At 46.6% G+C, this 20,177-nt stretch overlaps 1 protein-coding gene across 8 annotated transcripts in view; it reads right to left on the bottom strand.

Moving 5' to 3' along the window:
• LOC103815302 (calcium-activated potassium channel subunit beta-2) overlaps positions 1-20,177 on the bottom strand; it is a 129,807-nt gene that overhangs the window by 37,020 nt on the left and 72,610 nt on the right. For 3 of the 8 annotated variants that reach the window (XM_009089042.4, XM_018912787.3, XM_050977858.1), the window contains exon 2: positions 11,238-12,083. The exons of 4 other annotated variants lie outside the window; for them this stretch is intronic. In XM_009089042.4, the coding sequence (XP_009087290.2) occupies positions 11,238-11,311 (74 nt within the window). In that variant the 5' untranslated portion in view covers positions 11,312-12,083. Of the gene's footprint in view, positions 1-1,354; positions 1,468-11,237; positions 12,084-20,177 lie in introns of those variants that run through there. One more of the 8 variants, XM_050977860.1, reaches the window with a different exon arrangement.

Genomic DNA, 20,177 nt, shown 5'->3' with positions numbered 1-20,177 from the left:
GATTCAAGGGTGTACAACACACAGCTTCTCAGTTCTGACTGCTGTGCACAAATCCACTGTTCCCAGTGTTTTGACACAGTGCAGTTATTTGCTATTTCTATGCACGACACACCACACTGTCAACATTGAAACGCATTAAATCATTTAAGACCAAAGGAAACCCAAATAATACCATGTGAAGAGATGTTTTGGAAAAAAGTTGTGTTCCTGCATTAGGTGTCCTTGAAGTTTGGTGGGACTTTTGCCATGATGGACAACAGTGCCAGTGAAATGGAGCAGAGTGCTCAGGAGGGGATTGGTGACTAAAGGATTGTGAGGAGAGGGACTCAGACCCACCACTACAGGTTGACAGTTGAGCAGCAAAGTGACAAGGGTTCAGAGGCTGTAAGTTCCAGTCTCTTGCAGAATTTTAATGTGTTTCCACATGAATGATATTCAGATAGATATTGTAAGCACAGTGCTGGAAAATTAGGATTAGCAAATGACTAAATTAAACTGAAAATTGGGTAAAGAGATTTGGAAGTAAATGCAAATGCTTCAGTCGTAATGGACTTTGCCCTCCAAGGAATATTTTTTTTAAATAGCCTGTTAATTCTTATTGGATTTAAATTTTTTCCCATTACAGACACTAGAGATTTTGCACAGAAATCTGAGGGGGTTGTAGAAGAACAGTAAAATAACAACATAAGAGATGTAGGTTGAGAGTGATGCAATGATCTTTCTTTTGGGAAATGCCCATCACCTGAGAAAATTTCTGGGATTCATTCCTGGCCACCACACAATGACAAAAATACTCAACACAAGCCTCACCAACTCACTCCTGGTCCTCAAGAAAATATCTGTTCAAGGCCAAAGTCCACATCAGTCTTTGCAGGACTAACTATTTCTGAAACCCAGGTGAGACAGAAAGGAAACTGCACACAGACACAGGATGTAAATAATTCTGGGAATTATCTGCAAACAGAGGAAATCACTCAGAGATGGCAGGCAAAGGAGATGGTCCATGCTGGACCCCAGAGTCCACTAACATCCCCGACCAAATGCACAAAACTGGATCTACATCTGGTCAATGGCAATTTGAGCAATACAGGAGTTGGGATGCTCCACAAGCCAGCATCGTGCTGACACCAAAACGAACCAGACAACTCAAATACCCAAAATGGGAAAAGCAAATAGTGTTAGTGAGAGAAAAGAGTGGGTGGTGCATAGCCCCAGTGGCTGTCTCAGTATATTGTTTTTCCCATGAGGACCTGGAAGATCTGACACTTCTAGTACCAATTCCCAAGGAATGTTACAAGAGAATTAGAGATAGGGGGAGAGGGGGAGAGAGATGCAGAGCAGTCTGATAACTTACCACGATAATAGCTACCCAGTCAAAATTACATCCAAGGCTTCCCTCTTCAATCTGTGAGGTTTGATGATGCTGATTTTATCAGCAAGGTCATTTTAGCACCCAAGCTTAATCCAGAATCTATTCTGATATTTGTTTAGGAGATTTGAGTAATCTCTTTAGGAGTATTAACAAGTGCTGGAGTCCTAAAGAGCAATCTTCTCTCAGCCCTTACTGGAACAGAAGGATTTGAGGTCAAAGCTAGGTGAAGGCTTTTTTAAAGCAATCTGAAGCAAATGGAATTATCTTTAGAGCAAGTCATATTTTGGAGAATATGACTTGAAGTTTGCAAAGGAGTTTAGGTTGGTTTTGGGTTCAATTTTCTGGCTCTCCTGGATGCAACCCATGACCTCCTGCCTGATTCAGGTATTGATAGGAGGGCAGAGGAGCTTGCTCTGAGAATTCCTCTCTGAGCCATGTACAACTGCAGTCAGTGGCCAAACAACATGTGAAAATTTATTGCCTTTTTCCAGTGTCACCATATGCTGCCTGTTGGCTCTTCATGACACAGGGCTGGCCCTGGAGCTCTGTGTTGGGAGGTGACATCTAATTGAGGGAGTGGATGGGAAAATTCAGTGAAACAAAGCTACTGAGGCTCAAATGCCAAGCTGTTAAATCTTCAGTAAGGCTTGGTTCAGAAATCAGCCATTGTTTTTTAAAAATAATTAGAAATATAATCAGTGAGTAGGAAGTCATATGTTCACTTGAGGGCTTTGTGTTACACTTTGGAAAGGGCCTTTGAGGGATTGTCATTGAATCTTCACACCCAAAGTGTTCTGGTTGTTGCATGGGTGTGGCATAAACCATTTCCACATGGTCTCATCTCCCAGTCTAGGGGACCCATGAGGTTGCTGAAGAAAAACACTGAGATAAGAAATACCAACTGCTGCTGTCTGGCTCAAAGGTTTGACCAGAACTTCAAGAAGGAGCAGAGTAGGGCAGGATTCAGACTTCTGGTGAGCACATCAGAACAGCTTCAGGTCAGGCTGAAGACCTATGAGGCTCTGAAAGCTCAACCAAGCATTTGGATGATTATCCAGATGGAGCCTTAAGTACAAATCTTTTATACAACACAATATCTTTCATCATTAACAAAAGCCTTGTAATGGACATCTGTAATATCCACACTTCATGATAGCCTAAAAACAGCTGCTCCTATTTCAAACTCATCACCATTTGCAGAAACAAAATCAAGATGTGAGAAACCTGAAACAAACATGCAAACCCAGGAGTTATTTCTTTGGTGGCTTCTCAGAGACAGGGTACACAAGGGTGTAAAGGGACCACAAAATACACAGGGGAGAAAGTATGAAATGGTCATGTGTGTGACACATTCTTTCAGCAGCACCATCCTGTATGTCAGCACACCCAACTGCTTTGGTAAAGAATAATAACCACTCCTTTCTCCTTTTGGAATCAATATTGAAATTGAAACCTAAGGTTGGCCACTGGTGCCTCACTTGCAAAAATCTATTACTGGTAGTTTCAGAAATTTTGGTGTTGAGTAATTGAGATTTTGGCTGCATCATGTGAGGGGAATTAGAAAGCAGTGTTGTTCAAAGTGTTGTGACATCAAGACTTTTTTGGCATGATGTACCCTAATGCTGACAGGACCCATAAAAGTGTGTGGAAAAAAAAAAAATTCCCATGTGTTTGAAGGGTTAGATACAATTGGTGATATAGAGCATGTGACTACTAGTGAATGTATTAATACAGATTTGCTAGAGCTTTTTATTATGAACCACTGCTAATAATCTTTATTTTCCACTTGTGAGTGGAGGCACACGATAAAGGCATGCCTCAGGAAGTTTGTGCATTTACTCCAGCCGTGACTCACCCCTCACTCAGAGAAGCAAAGCCCAAGTGACCCAGCTGGGGTGAGCACAGAGCCACCACAGAGGAAGTTTCCTTAGCAACAGGAAAACATCCAAAACCCCTTCCACCTCCTGCTTGCTGTTCCTTGAAGTTGTTCTAAGTAAATGGATGCTAAACCTCACAGCTGAATTTCCGAGGTAGAATCAATGTATCACAAAGCAAATCCTTGGGCTTGCAAGCAAGTTAACCGTAGCTACCACCCTCCTGAATTCAGGCTTAATAAGAAAAATAACATTTTATTTTATCTGCTCTCCCCAAACACTGCCTGGGCTCATAAACAAATAGCAGGAACAGCTCCTGCATCCTCAGCTGACACTGATTATCATCAGGGATCTGTTGAAATTAATGAAACCATGGCAATTCAGAGCAATCAGCCCAGCAGGAGCTCAGAGCTGGGGGGTTCCAGGTGCCCATGATCAAAGCTGATGAAGAGCAGAGGAATAGTTCACCCAGGAGAGAGGGAGTCTTGGGGTTTGTTCTGTGGTGCTTCTTTGTGAGATGTTTTGAAGAAATTTTGAGTTTTTTTGTTTGGTTTTCTTTTTTAAGAGGTGTTGGACCAAAGAATGGGGAGCTGCAAGCAAGTGGAAAATTGTTCTTTGTGTTCCAAGGAGCTGTGTACAGTAGTCTGATGTATTTCCTATTTATATGTGCTTTAAAATACCTTTACTCCCTGTATTGCACCCCTCTGGGGTGAAATGTGTATATTATATTGCAACAAGATGCCACTTTGTGTGTTCACTGTAATCTATGCTGAAGTTCAATAAGGCTCAATGTGTGTGCTTCCCTCACTGCTGTAGGCATGCAGTCATGGAAAAAGAGTGCAGAAATGAGTGTATTGATCTATGCCTATCACTGTCTGACAGCAGCAGATGGGGGTCTGGGAGTTTCAGTCTAGCTGGTGGACTGTACTAAACCTGACCTGCTTCTGGTGCTGTTACATGTGAGATATCTTTGATGCAGCTCAGTCACTTTTGAAGTACTGTAGAAGGTGAAGCAGAGCCAGCTTTGTAGGCAATAACAACAGAATGAGATTATTTAGGCTAAAATGAGTCAATATTTGGAAAATTCCACTGTTAATAATCAGACCTTGCCTGAGGGAAGCTGATTGATGCTGCCTGTACCAGATGGTTTGCAGCATGAGACTGAGCCTGAGTGCTGCCCTGATGGGGAAGCAGCTTGGGGGAAAACACGAGGGTGCAGCCAGCAGATAGATGTGGGCACCAAGTCACCTCACTGGGAACAGCACAGTCAGGGCCTTCAGTGAGAGGTGGAGGAAGAAAAAGCACTTTGGGGAAAGATATAAAATCACACAGATTTGAGCTCTTGCCTGTGGCCACCCTCAGTGGTGGCCTTGTCCCCAGCTGGTGCCAAGCATGGGGGGTGCCTGACCTGCTTTTCCTGCTGGCATCGGAAACACGAGGCCTTGGCTGTGTTGTGCTGACATCTGTCCTATAAAACTGGCAGCAATAATGAATGATAGCCCATATTTCTGTAATATCTTCTTCCTCAGGACACCTAACAACACGCCATTGATAATGCTCTTTAAGGGCTGGATTTTGGCCAGGTCCTTGAAGAAGCAATAGCTTGGCTGTGGTCCCACAAAAGGGATGCTTCTGAGCAGGGACAAGGGACTTGCTTTCCCTTCTCCCTGCTGACTTCCTCCCCTGAACAAACAACCTTTCCTCACAGCTTAGGCATGCCTGACTAGAGGGTATTTATTGGTTCTGGTGCCTGACCTGAGTACCTGGTTGTTCTTGGCCTGGTGCTCCAGCTCTGAACAAGTGCGTGTGCTCTAATGGGCGATTTCGGGTGGGAGCAGCTGTCTGCAGTGTCAGGCTGCACATCTAATGACGTGCCACTGAGCTGCTCTGGGTTAGGCTACAGCAATAACTCATTAAATATAATTCTGAGGGAGCCAATTTTGGGATTGTTGGAGTGATCACAAACAGCTGAGGCATAAAAGAGTCTTCTTCCCATTCTTGGTCCGTAGCACAGCTCAGGAGTTCTGTGGTTATTTGTGGATAGAATTTATCGATGATTATTGTATTCCTTGGCATGAACTGAAATTTCAGCCTCGTGGCCATTAACCATGGTGAGAACAAGTGAACCATTTGTCTCACTTGATGGGTTTGCCTGTGGAAGCTGCAGATGCTTTGACTGACTTATGAGTATGGCTGGGTGCTCGTGTCAGGTGCAAACAAAAAACCCCAAAATGCCCAGACTGGAATGGGTGTTTGTGTGTGTGACACGATGGTCCCTCCTGCAGATACTGGGCTGGCAGCAGTGCTGTGGCTTCCTGGTGCCCTGATGAAATGTTCTGCTTCTGCTTTGTAAAGATAAAGAGGAGATGGATTAAACTCACCCGATGCTTTACAGCGAATCCTGGCAGAGCCTTGCTGCTCAAACTTTTTGTCTTGCTTTCCCTGACCACTCTGACACCAGCAATTTGCTGGTCTTTTTGAGTCACCAGCATAAAAGGAAATGCTGTGATTAGTACCCCAGGGGCAGGGATGGGAGCCTTCAAGCACCTTGTGTGCATGCAAAGGAGGCTGATGCATCCGGCGCTGTGACTGCTCCAAAGACCTCTTCAGATCCTGGAGTGTGAGCTTGAGTGGAGTTTGAACAAGCTGTGTGCTTATGCAATTAAAACCAAGCTGTGCTGCTCCTTGAGCACTTACAGCACTCCAGAGGGGCACACAGAGCTCAGGCACTGCTGTGTGGGCATCTCTTTAAACCCCAAATGGAGGGAAATTGGTCCCTGTGCTTGCAGGAAGGAGGCTGTGGGTTTCTGTCTCTGCACCCACAAGCTCAGATTCTGAGCAGTGATTGCACTTTTCAGCAGCACCTGTGCTCTTGCTTTGCTCATGGTGTTGTTTATTTTTATGGATCAGGAGTCTGCAATCAATTTCAAAAATACCAACAGTACAGTTTGAGCCCATGAGATCAGGAGTGGATGTGTACTTTCAAGAAAGCACTGAAGAAAAAAACACTTTAAAAGCAGTATTAATTCTATAATTGCTGTAGAGGATAGACACAGCAAGGCACTGGGGTTTTTTTCATGGAGTGAAACAGAATAATGAGTAATCAAAACTTTATATCCTGTTCCATATTTTTCATTAACTTCTATTTGGAGCCAAGCAAGTGCCTTCCTTCCCTTTTTCTGCTTCCTGTAGGAATGGCAAAGCTGCAACTGGAAACAGAGCTGTCTTGTGGCTTTAAGACTTTGTGAGAATGGAAAGTCTTGATGAATACTCCTATGGAATATGAAATGATTAATCTACAGGCATCTGAGAACACTTATGATTTAGGTTTTGGTCTTGTATCTGCTATTTCACTTATGGGGCTGTTAATAAGCTCGTAATGCACATCAGGCCGTATCTTAATGATTAAAAATGATTTAAAGGGTCTGTTTTATCTGTAACTGGTGAGAAATGCAATTGTTTTAAGCAGTTCAATGCCTGTACCAGTGAGATGTAGTATTAAATGGCTCAGATAATTTGGCTGGAGGGATTTTTTTGAGGTGCTGGAAGCACCCCATCAGGAGCACAGATAAGAATGTTGTGCCAGCTCTGGAGCTGGTGTGGGGGCAAGGCAGGAGGGCAGGAGGCCATGGGGTGGAGAGCAGAGGGATGGGAGGAGAGTGAGAATAAGGCAATTTGTAGTGTCAGATGTAGAGCCTTAGCCTGAGGACAGCTGGGAGGTAGAGTAAGGCCTGGGTGGGAAATCCAGTGAGGATGGCAGAGCTGGGGGACACAGAAGGATGGACATGTGCTGAGAGGGAAGTGAGAGGGCTGGAGATGAGGTGAGAAAGCTCTGTTCCTTCCTCACTAAGACCTTGTGCTGACAGGAAATCCCAGGACTGACCTTTGCTTCCTAGAGCTGACCTGCTGGTCCCTGGAGGGGAGCCTGCAGTGCTGAGACCCATCAGGTGGTCTGGCAGTGCTGGAGTGCTTCCCAGCAGGCTCCCCTGCCTCTGAAAGGTCCAGTGCTCCTCAAAACCTCACAGCTCCTTCACTCAGAGATCATTAACTGCGTTGTTAGCAGGATTCAGAATTCAGTTTTAAGCAGAATAAACCAAACTGTAAGCATGTGGGTAGGATGTGGACTGGCTTAAAGCATTTCTGAGGTTTTCCACTTGTGCTTCCTTCATATGGGATGCATTTCATCTCCCCACCACCCTCTACACATCAACAACAGAGTTAAGAATTAAAGCAGAATAAAAAATGGACATTTTTTCCAGTTTGTTGTATTTCTAGTGTGGAAGGCTACTCTCCAGCTCAAACCCAGTAGAGAAGCTAATTGCTGAGAAACAGGGGATCTTTGAAAGCTCCAATTAAAGGCAATTTAAAATCTCCATTGATACTAGGAAGAAAATAACTGCTGCTGGACACATACCAGTTAGCAAGACCAGCTTACCAACTGAGGGGTACAACTGACCTCTGGTAGAGATGGGCAAGGCTCTGCTGAGCAAGTTGTAATTAAACTGACAGGTATGCTATAGAAATTTGGCCTCTTATCCCCCCTGCACACCCCAAGAGTGCAGCTGGGAGATGATGGTTGGGCAGTAAGGGGCAGGTATGTGCCTGTGCTGTGCTAAGTGAGGCAAACTTGATCTGGATGGAGCCCAGCAAGGAGTATCAGTGTGCCTGAAGCACAAGGGTTGCCAGCACCTGTGGGGCTGCCTCAGAAGGGCACATCCAGTTCTGCACTAGGCAAGTTTTACATAAATGACATTTAAGTAATTTTCTGCCTAATTTCTGGTGAAACACTTAATGAAGCTATACTGCCTCATATTTCTTGTTAGGCAACCAAATGTTGCACCTGACAGTGTTTGCCTGGACACTCAGAAGTGAGTCCCTGGTCACACAGGAGCCAGAGGCAGCTTTGCCACTGAGTTCAACCAGCACTAAAGCTGTTCCTGTAAAAGTGCATTTCTACAGCTGCACTGCAATGCCTCTGCTCTAAACCTCTAGTTAAATGCATGTTAAAGTCTAGGATCAATCTGCCAGGCAGTAAGTTAATGGTCCATGGTGTAGCAACTGCTGTGATGCCTCTTTTCCATTAAGAGAGAGGCAGTGTGGCTCTGAGTGGCTGGTGTGTCTGGAATAATGGTGCTGGTGCCTCACACCTGCGTGGGGAGGATGCTTGTTGCATTCAGAGTAGATTACATGAGCCAAAAGGATTGTTCAGCCCAACAGGCACTGCAGAGCTGCAGTGCTCCAAAGGGACACTCTAGTGGGAGTGGGAACTCCTGGCATGTCCCCCCAAGCATTATTTCAGGAAGCTCATGCAGGTCCCTTCACTGACTCAGTTTTGCTGCCCTTCACCTGCATGGTGCTGCAAGAATCAGTACTTCTGTGTTTGCAGCCTCTGAACAAGCATGCAAAAAACCAGGAGACTTCTTTGCTATCCCTGCCCTCTGTTGGCACAACATCCTGCACCTGGCTCAGGGCACACTGACCTACCAGGTGATCCTGAAGTGGAAAGGGGAGAGGTGTTGGTCCATTCTGGATGCATGCAATGCTCCAGTCTGCTGGGTTGCCTCTGGCATTTTGGACAGTAGCCTGAAAGGCACTGGACCTGGAAGGTTCAGTGCTTGCTGTTGGGATCTCCCAGCAGTTTTCACCTGGCATGCAAAGCAGCACAGAGAAGTGACTTCTCCAGCTCCTTTAAAAGCAAAAGCAGAAAAAAAACCAAGAAGCAATTACCAGCTTTGAAGGTGGGAAGGGTGCTGAGACCTTTTGCTTTCCTTTGCCATGGCTGTGCTCCTTGTCTCTCTCGGGCCCCATGCTGTAAATCCCATGCTCCCATCTGAGGAGCACTGGCTGCAGGCTCCCTCCAGAGCCCATTGATGCAATCTGGGTCATTCAGAGAAGGTGGCCAGGAATGATCCTGCACCTCCCTGCTGTGCCAGGACACAGCTTTGCCTTCCAGGGCATGGCAGGTGCTGGGCTGGTCCTGATTTAGGCTGCTCCTAATCTGGCTGACTCAACCCCCTGCAGCCTTGGGGCTCCTGGGGTGGTGCCTGAGGTTGGGCAGTGCTGGGGCACCATGCTGGGGACACAGGGGAAATACCTTGTGGCATCCACCTACCCACTTTTTTTGAGTGGTGAGGACCCAGTGACTGAGGCTGGTGCAGGGCATCCCTGTGAGGCAAAACCCCCCTGACCTGCCAAGGGGCTGCTGGAGAATAAGAGGATTTCTAGTGGGGCAGTGAGGGCCTCCTAGGGAAAGACAGGATTTCCTGCAGTGGGACTGAGTAGATTATGACAGAGAGCTAATCTGTGTGGCTGTTTCATAAGTTTCCCCAGTGCCTGGACTCCATACTCAGCAACAGACACTCTGTGTGCTGAGAATAACTGATTGCCCAGAAACACCATGTAAGAATGTGTGGGGGTCTGGAGCAAGCTCTGCCTCTCAGTCTCTTTGTATTTTAGTGCTATCTAACAAAATCTCTCCTCGTTCCCACACCAGGTTAGTAGGAGGGACCAAATGTGCTGCCAAGCCCCACTGCTAGGAGGAAACCACCCTTCACCTGGCAGTTTACATTCCTTGTGAATGCCCTCCTCTTTCCTTGACCTTATTCACCACAAACAGACAAATGTTTGTGGTGACAAACCTAACTCCAAAGCCACTGTTCAGACCACTGTCCATCTCCTACTCATTTCCTGCAGTCAGAATACACAAGCAAAGGCAGAGTGCAGGTACTGCTCCAGCCCAGGGATCACACCACGAGGGGCTTTGCTACTGCCAGTCCCTGTGCTCAGACCAACTGCACTGTGCAGCAAAAATCACCAGCAAGCAACATCCAAGGCTTTCCAGATTATGCTATTACAAAGTGCAAGTGAAGATTTAAGTTCCCATCTGGACACTTGCTCTATCCAGCTTCAAGTTTTTCTCCACATCATTTAAATGCTCACTGCCTTAGTTTTTCTGTTTGTAAATCCCTGACCTGACTGTTTGCTATTCTTGGATTAAAATCACTGTGTATAGTACAGCTCCTGTTCCAGCAGCTCCTGCTGATTGTACACATTTAGACAAAAGAACTCTGAATGCATTCTGAGGAATATGGATATTCCCAATCAGCCCAGGGCTGGAGTACTGGCACTGCTGGGGTGTAGCTCAATGCCTGGAAGCTGGGGAGAGTGTGGAAGTTTGTGCTCTGTCAGTGGGAGGTTTGTGTGCAGTTACAGCTTCCTCAGTATTTTTCTGTTTTAAATGCAAGCAAATACAAGACTTCAAGTCCATCCTAAAAAAAAGGAAGATCATAACCCCCAATAAGTGTGTTAAAGCTGGCAGCCTGTTTAATTTGTTACTCCTGCACCTTTAGCTTGCCTGACACAGCTGGGGAGTGCTGCCAGTGAATGCTGCATGAACTCCTATGTGTGAAGTAGGAGGGGAATGGACAGTGAGTTCCCCCCTGGCTGTGAGCCACAGCCTGGAATTTCCTGACAGTTTTTCTTTGTGGTTCTGAGAGCAGCTTGCTGTCAGGGAGTGTTTCTTGTGTCCCTTCCCTACCCCATATGCTGTTTTCAGTCTCTATTGCAGCATTCTGGAGTATTTTGCTATCCAAATGAGGTCCAGAGGGTACACTAATAAGTTGAAACACCACAATATGCATCAGTCAGACATTACTGTAAGCCTCTAGCTCCAGCCCACAAATGCTACCAACAGCGAATTCATTCCTCAGATGAGCAAGTGTAATTTATAACTCAGAGCAGCACTTGAAACTGTTTGACTAATAAAATGCCCTTCACTCGACTCCTGGGCTGAAGCCTGGCTGGTGCCAGCCCCTTGTCAGATGCAATCACTCTAGGAAATCCTTTCCAGTGTGCACCTAGCAGTCAAACCTGAATGTGCTCTGATACATGCTTTACTCTCCACTCCCCAGCACTGCCTAAGTTCTTCCACCAACCCCATCCCAAATTGCTTGGCCCATCCAGCAGCTTCCCCCCACAAGGATCAGGTTTACCTGAGCAGCAGTGGAGCAGCAGTGCCTAGAATGGAGATTTCAATGGGATGCGACAGGGAGATTTTCCCTCTCATCTATGAACTTCTGTAGCTGCCACCTTTGGGAAAACAGCCTAGCTACCAGCAGAAGGCTTCCAAATATCTCGTCTCTCAATGTGTCCAAGTATTTCTTGCTGCTTTCACAGTTCCCAGGAAGTTTTAATTACTTTTGGTTTTTAAATAGAGGAAAGCACCAGAATTCAGCAACTACACAGAAACAAGCTGTCAGAAGGAAGTGGGTGTGAAGACCCTCTGAATAAAGTCAACCCAAAAAAAGCTGAGCTTTTTCTCTCCAAACTTTATTTCACGAAGCTCCTTGTTCTCCCCACATTTATCAAAACTCTTCTTGAAATCCACTCTGCCTGCACATCCTGGGCTGCCGTGACTCCACCGGGGCATGATGGCCATTTCCACAATGTGGAGTAGGTGCCTTCTCTCTCATTTGGCAAAGCTCATCCCTCTCACCTGCTCCTTGGAAGAAAGCTGCAGGAGTCAGGCAGAAAAAGGAGACCAGGGCTGGGGCAGTCCCAGTGCTGTGCTGAGCCCTGGCTGGCCGTGCACCCTCTGCCTCCCGAAGCGTCAGGGCAGTGCCGGAGCGGGCGTGCGGCTCCTTCTCCAGCGCTCGCTCGTCCCCGCGTGCCCTCGCCTGTGCTGGTGTGAAATCAGGGGCTTCCCAGCCTCTGCCTCAGTCACCTCCATCGGACCACTTTGTCCTTGGGTGGTGTTTGCTTTTCTGAGTCCAGAGAGGCGCTCCCGCTCGTCCTCAGCTGCTCACCGGTTTCCCATGCTGCGCTCTTGCTGTTTGCTTCTGTGGCAAAAAGAAAAGCAGCTCTTGCTGGGGAGGTCCACAGTTAGTTGTGAGAGGATCTTTTTTTTCTCCTGTTTAAAATGTAAGGTCTCGCAAATTAAGAAGCTACAGCCTGTCTAGGTCTTATACCAGTCAGTCTCTGATTCATCAGAGAATCTCCTTGGTAACTAGCAGCTCCTCTCTGATGATTTGCTACTAAAAAGCTCTCCCAATTTAAAGATAAAACACAGTGAAAGCAGAGAGAGGAGCTACACTATACAGATACCTTATACAGAAACATATGCCTTGTGCACACAAGCTTTACTGGATATTTTCTGATGTGTGTGGGAAGCAGCCTCTCTGTGAGAGAGCATGGTATTACCCTACGGATGGCAAATGTGCCCCAATTGCCTCATCTCTGCTAGAAATCCTTTTTGCTGCTCTGGGGTCAGTAACCCCATCTGCAGGGTAAATAATCCCCCAAGAGAAGATGAGCTTGGCATTTAACGAGGGGCTCAGCAGTTCATGCTTTAATAAGCCAGATTTCTGCCTTGTGTGGGACTGATTGCCAAGCACAAGGATTCAGAGACGGGGTCTCTTTCTGCAGGAGGTGTGCCTGGTGTGTTTGATGCTGCCTGCTTGCCCTCTGGCTCTGGTAACGAGCCCCTGCTGCCTGACCCCCTCCTCACACATAGCAAAGTGCTGCCCGTGCTTTGGTGTTTGCTTAAGCTGCAGGGAAGGTGCTCAGTGAAGATTTTTTTTCCTAGGAATCAGTATTGCTGGAAAAGTTGGTCCAAGGTGAGGTTAGGAACACTCTGTGTTTGAAATAGTGAGTAACTGTGCTCAGAAAGCCAGCGTGAGTGAAGGATGCTGGAGGCCAATAAAGCTCTGTGGTGAGATTTGCCTGGGGTTCCTCAGGCATGAGGGAATGGTTTTGGGCTGGAGGTGACTGTTCATGTTGTGCATGTCTGGTGCACCTGCAGCCAGAAAGCTCCAGCTCCCTGTGAATGCTGAGTCTGTGCCAGCAGGACTGTCCTGCTCTGGGTGGGATTTTCTGTGGCACTGAGCCCACCAGCGCAGTGAAGGGGACATCAAATTCTAAATGAGTGGAACCAAGCTGCTTCCAGTTCTTTTTCCCAGATAAATCAGGAATTCACATCACTCCTAGACTTCTCTTGCAATGCCCTTCCAGCAGCCCCTGGCAGAAGTGAGCAGAGGATGAAGAGCAAGGCAGGTTCACACTGGCAACCCACATCCTTCTCTGTATTTCCTCACTTGCCTTATGTTCCATGGCACCAATTCCTCTGAATCATCACAACAAACAGCAACAAAGCACCCAAATCCGTGAGATGTTTTTCCATTCCTGCAGGAGGGTTTGGAGCTCACTGTGAAAGCTTGCCCAGCCCTGGGAAGCACCAGCAGCTGGAGTGGTGGCTCTTCCAGGCAGCAAGGAGACCATACTCCATGGATGTCACCAAATCTGTGCTCCCATTAGGTGGTGTGGCACCTCTAATATCTGAGCAGGAGAGTTCCAGCATCTGGAGTGCTCTGCCTGGGGAGGCTGATCCAGCCCTGCTTAGATTCAGGGTCTTTAATTTTAGCAGGAAAAAACTTGAGGGTAAATGTGCTGCCCATACCAGCAAAGCCAAAAGTGCTCAAACCTACATTTATCAAGGAATATGAGTGACAATAAACTGGTTCTGATAAATGAGGGCTGATATATTCAAGCTGATTTTCGATGCAATTGAACATGTCAGGAACACGACCTCATTCTGGTTAAGGGATGAGTTTTTAGATAATCAAAGTTCTGATAAGCAAGGCCTGCCTTCCACCTCAGTCAGGAAGAAAAGGGGAGATTGATGCTCATCCTTCCCCTTCCTGCTCTCCTGCTGCCACTGTGGGTGCTGAGCCTTGGCATGAGCAGATGAGACCTTGCTGTGGGGGGTCAGGTGCTGCTGTTTCAGGTTAAAGGGAAATTACAAGGGGAAGCCTCTCCTCCACCTCTCTCCTGCCTTTAAATTTCCTTCCTGAAGCTTGGAATCCTTTGCTGCTATCAGATCTGTGTGCCTGTGCCTCTTGGAGGGAGGGATGCAGATGGAGCCCCTGATGGGAGGGATGACTGCAGGTATGTCCTGGCTGGCTTCACCTCCAGGATCCCCCCATGGAGAGAAGGATGGAGAGAGGTCAGGTCCAGCAGCACTGCCACTCAGTGCCATTCTGTCACCAGAAGCCACCAGACTGGGAAAAGCAGGACCACTTTTGTTTTACCCAGGGGTAGCAGGAGCTCATCTCCCCTGGGGGAGCTTCAGAGCAGAGCCTGGGTGCCATGCCCACACCCCACAACTCTTCTTGAGCAGGAGATGCTCCCTCAAAGCCTGTCCTGACCTGTGGAGACAGAGAGCAGACCTGAAGATGGACTGTTTACCTTTGCTGGACCTCTGGAGCAGCCAGATCTCAACTTTTATGTGATATATTTTAATGGCAGTGCTGTGACTTGGACCATGTCATGGGGAGAAGTGGAAAAGCATCAAAACCTGCTGGTTCCTCACCCCCCTCCTGGTGCCTGCATCCTTCCCTTGGCTTCCCTCAGACAGCATCTCCTCAGCTGGGCTATTGCCCACCCTGCCTGGGTTTGGTTACAGATTGATATTTGTAGATATAAAAACAGAGCTCATGTGCAGTGCTCTGCTCTTCCCATCTCCTTTGCAATGTGTCTCTATTTTGGGAAGTGGAACAAAGGTGTCTGCAGCTATTTATAGCAGGGGAAGGTGCACAATGCCTTCAGCCTGGGTGGGCACTGACCCTGGCTGAGGGTGATGGGGGGTCCCTGCCATCAGAGATGAGGGTGGTTTTTTTCTGCTTTTCTGTGTCTCCTCTTTTATTTCAATTGTTGGCCTAATGCTGAATAAGATATGAACTTAAAGGACTGTTAATGGAAAAAAAAAAAAGAAAACGTGCAAAGCCTTGGCAAGTATTTTTTGTGAATTGAATCTCTTGAGATGAAAGCTTCATTACTGTGAAACAATGAACCTGCTACACTTTTAGTAGTACAAATGGGTTTCATTTGTATTAGGAAGATACAAGCTTATTATTTTTAGTTTGTTCCTGTAGTACCAGGAATGTTTAATGTGATAATCAATGTAATTGAGGAACTGAAAGCACAGAAAATTGCAGCACTCTCAGAAGTGGTAACAACTGCAGCATGGCCAAAAGGTCTGGGACATGGGTACAGGGGTGCTTAAAACAGACTCCTGTCCCAGGTGTGGGTGATCCATGATCCCTGGTTGTGCTGGGATCTGTGGGAGGACAGGGCAGCCCTTGGAACCTGGTGGGATGTTCCCAGTCCTGAGCACCCAGCAGGAAGCTCAGAGCTGTGGGATGCACTTGGGATGGCCCTTCTGGAAGGACAAAGGGAAAAGGAGTTTTTGCTTTTGTCCCCAAACACAAGGACGTGGGAGAGGAAGTTTCCCCTATTGGGATCTGGTGGGTAAGGATATTTGGGAGCAAGACTGACTGTAGAATTTGGCACCAAAGTTTGAGCAGGTCTCTACTGAGGATTTCCAAGGCTGGATAGGTCACAATTTGGCCAGTCTGGCTTGTTTTTCTTTCCTTTTTTTTCTCCCCAGGAATAGCAAAAGGTGCACATTTGACACCAAAAATCTACTGTCAAATTCCCAGCTCCTCTTCCTAAGTACAAGGTGGCTAAAGGTTTTCAATTAAATGCTTCAGAGCCCTTAACACAGAGAAAACACAGCATTTCCTCTCCAGGCCACTGCTCACAAACTGTGATGCTATTTTGTGAAACTTTCACTCCAGAAACCCAGCAGCAGGCACCCACCACACGACTTCAGCCTGAAATCTATGAAAATCTTGAGCAGCAAACTCATAGGTTGGTCACCTATAGCCCAGCACCATGGAGATCCTACTCCAGCTTTGGGGAGCTGCTGATTCCATGTACCAATTCCAGCCTTTCCTGCACCTTCAGGCCATTTCCCTCCTTATTGCATTCCCTCCCTGATGCAGCTGGGGGTTTTTTTGACTTACTGAGTATGTTAGGCCACGGAAGAGGAGGAGGGGAGGAAGGCAGATCCTTGTGTGTGCCCTGGCAGCTGCCCCTGGGGCAGGGAGGCTGTGTGGGGCAGCTGGGCTCCATGGAGGGCTGCTGAGCATCAGCCTGGGTGGTGATGGGTGAGGAGAAATACACAGAACCCAGGGCAGACTAAATGTATTTTAAATGCAGCCTGTGAAGCTGCTAAATTCAGAGCAAGTCTGAAAGAAACAACAGCTTGCAGAGGTGCAGCCAGGTTTGTTTTCAGCCTTCTCCATTTTAATCTGTTTCACTTAGAGGGGGGAAATTTTCTATGTTAGAAAAGTTGCTTTGTTCTGGTGGTCTCTAATGAATCATGACTTTAGACACCTGAAAGTGTTTGGTGCCCTCTGGAAATTCTCTTTTGCCCTGCCAGGACAGGAGCTGGTGCCCAGCCTTGCCCCACAGTGCAGGGCTCCCTCCCTCTGCCAGTCCTGAACAGATAACCACAGAGGAACAAGGTTTGTCCACTGAATGAACTCACCACGAGTCAGATTTAAGCCTATGCAATCAGAGTGTGTTTTGGGGAAATGTCTGAAGGCAGAGCTGGAAGTGGTGATGCATGGGCTGGGGTGTTCATGCTCATAATGCAATTGCTTACATTACAAAGCAATTATCAGAGTTTTGAATTCCAATAGCATTTAGAAAGGCATTTATGCTCGGGGGTTTTCCATTTGCAGTGATGTTTCTTTTATTGTACCTACTTGCCTAGTAACTTCACTGTTTTAAACACATCAAAGCTTTGGAAATCTATTTGTGATCTTTGTTGAAAAACAAAGGCAATCCTGCCAGGTCCACACGGAGCACTTGCTCTGTCACAAGTGGCTCCTAAAGCCCAGTTTAGGTTTTGTGAGGTTTAATGAGGTAAAACCCCCTGTACAGTGTTTCCTGCTCCCTTTGGCAGCACATCCTTCAGCTGGGGCAGCATGCTTCAGTGCTCTCTCCATCACTGCAGTGCCATCAGCTTTTCCCTATCTGTCCAACTCCTCCAGGAGCAGCAGTCACTCTTGCAGTAAATTTTCACCTGGAATAGCACATTATTCTTACTTGGCCTGCTCCTGGTGCTCTGCAGACAGGCTGAGGGGGTGGGAAGGGCAAACCTTCTCCAGCAGCTGCAGGAGATGAAGTTTCTGCTGATAATTTGAGGTGGTGCCATTTTGGCTAGCAGGGCTCTGGACAGCCACAGTCCAGCCCAGGAGGGCCAGAACTGAACTGGGACCCACTGGAGGAGGTGACTCAGACAACCCTTATCACTTAGCAAGGGGCTCTCTGCAGAGAGGAGGATGTTTGAACCTGACAATCCTGCACCTCCCAGCAGCGCTGCAGTTCCCTCAAACAGCATCAGCAGACTAATTGTTTAGCACCATTTATCAGGTGCAAAATGCATGTGAAATTGTAATTTCCATAGTAACCACAACCATCACCTTCCCGTGCAGGCACTGGAATGTCAGGATACTTGAAGGCACTCCATGTACCTGTGTCCTTGTGTGAAGGCAGCACATCCTCTTCTGGCAGCCAGCCTTTTGTTCTTGGGCTTCCACTGCCTGGCATATCAGCATTTGTAAAGCCTTGATTACTCATCAATACCCCTGCACTAAACACATGCTTCTGTAATGTCTTTAAGGTTATGTGGAATTCTATTTGCAATCCCTTTCATAAAAAAAAAAAATATTACACAAACCACTTGCTGCTAAATCTGGCTGTCAGCAAGCAAATGCCAGAAACCAAAATGACTATTATTATTACTGCTATTTGCACCATTCCAAAACCCATTAATTTGCTTGTTGCAGTGTTAGGTAATGAACACTTCTGCAGCAAGGTCACACCTCCATTTTACATCAAATAACTATCTTTACTCATGTTTGATATATGAAGCCTATTTCTTGCTTAGGGCATAATGTTTTATTAACATTATTTTCCTTTGTTCTTTCTTACAGATTGTCTATTATGACTCTAAAGATTGCCTGCATGACATCTCTTTTTAAATTCAATGCATAATTACATAAAACAGAAATTCATTTGATGCTACATTAATAAATCTCTCATAATTTTCTTTGAACAGGGAGGCACACTGCTATTATTTACCAGAAAACATGGATTTAGTTAAGCTTCATGGAATTTTGCTGTCACTGACACACGGATTGGATATGGGCACAGCAATGAAGGAAATAATGTCAAGGCAAACTGTTCAGTTCTAGCCAAAAAGACTGATGGAAATAGTGAAAATAGCAGAGGGATGAAAGCAAGAAGTACTGAAATAAGTGTCTGGCATGGGAACTTGCAGGGAGGGTTCACTGCAGCTGCAGCTGTGCCAGGCTGAGTGTCAGCCTGGGTTAATGTGCAAGGTGACAGATGTCTTGGGAGCAGGGAATGCTGAGGAGCAGAGCTGGTGTCCCTGGGCCAGGTCTGCTGGTGGAGCTGAGCTGCTCTCAGGTGTCCTTGGAGCATCAGTGACTTCCTGCAGCTGTGGCTTTGGCACTCCTCTCCAAGGATGATGGTGCAATCCTACACCTTCACAAGAAAGGTGCCACCTCTGCTCCTGGCAGCAGTTTTGATCTACTGACCCTATCCTGCTTGATCTGCTTCACCCACTTCAGCTGGTCTTGGCTCACCTCTGACTCTCTGGCAGTCACCTGACCCTCATTGGCACCTCTGACCCTCATTGGCAGTCACTACCCATTGCTGGACTTCTCAGTGCTGTCAGCCACCGTGTCCAGGTGCTTCTGGTTACTCCAGCTCCTCCTCCAGCAGGGCTGCTCCTAAATACCACACAGGTGACCTTGAGCTGTAATTTCACTGTCCCCTTGCTGTGGCTGAAGGAGTCCTAAGCGTCTTCACAACCATTATAGAATGCACTGTGCAAGGACAGAGAAGGAAAGAGGACCTCGCACCCTAAACTTTGAATTTGCAGGAGGTAAGAGCTGCTGTTACTGTTTTGTGGATAGAAAACCTGCTGGCTGGCAGATATTAAGTGTTTGGCTCAAGGTCAGAGTGAGTATCTTTGAAGTCACTTGATAAGCACTTTGTTCTCAGCAAAGGATGTGCCTTGGGCTGTGATCTTATCCCGAAACAAAAGCTGAGATACGCTCCTCCTCGTTTATTCTAGTCTGGTGGTATAAGTTGCTCACAGTTAATAATAAGGAGAAGGCCATTAATTGTGCCTTCTGATATATGTTTTTAATTTCTTTATTCATAATGAGCTCATTGCTGCAGCAGCAGGAGTGAAATATGTGATACTACTGGAATTTCTTTGCAATTCAGCATTAATTAATGTCCACTTCTCACACAACGTTAATAATAACGTGCCTAATGTTTCAGAGGCTGCTGTGGAAAATTCTCCTCTAGCTGGCAAGAGATGAGATTTGCATTTTAGCCTTTTGTTTAAAAATGCCTCTGAAGGACTTTGAAGTATTAGAGTGAAGTTGGATGTAGCACCCCTGTCCAACCCAGTACAATGTAATCAGAATTCTGGTCTGTCTGCTCCCCTTGTTGGTGCAGGGAAGGACACCTCGTTTCTACAGAGGCCATGATGAACTTTTTGTTAGGAGAGCATGTCTGTGAGTCCTTATTCCTGCTCTTCCATCAGAGTTTTGGGTAAATGCACTGTGGCACTTGCTACCTCTGACATCGTTTGTGCCCCCTTGTGTGGGATGGGCTCTTGGGTCTGTGTGGTGACTTTCCTCACCTGTCTGTTGCAATAACAACGTGCTGCAGGTTTTGCTGGTCTTTGTCCCTCTGGAGGATTAGACATGTCACTTAGCAAGATTGGCCATCCAGGGATAAAAATATGCCACTAAAATTAAGTTGCTGTTTGCCTATACTGTGAGATTTGTGTTAATACCATCACAAGGTTAAACCCGTTTCTTCACAGGTTAAACAGGATGGATTTACTGGCCTGAAATGTTGATTTTTCAGCATACCTTGTTGTTGTTTCATGCATATTCATCTCCTCAGCCCTGTCCAGGGAAAAGGAGGGGCTAGGTGTTGACCTGTGGCTTTTGGTAGAGACTGGGGAACAGTCAGACTGA

Source organism: Serinus canaria, chromosome 9 (genome assembly GCF_022539315.1).
Source record: "Serinus canaria isolate serCan28SL12 chromosome 9, serCan2020, whole genome shotgun sequence".
In the NCBI taxonomy this organism is placed as follows: Eukaryota; Metazoa; Chordata; class Aves; order Passeriformes; family Fringillidae; genus Serinus; species Serinus canaria.
Note: the sequence above shows the minus strand (reverse complement) of the source record. Positions and strands in the feature narration are given on the sequence as shown.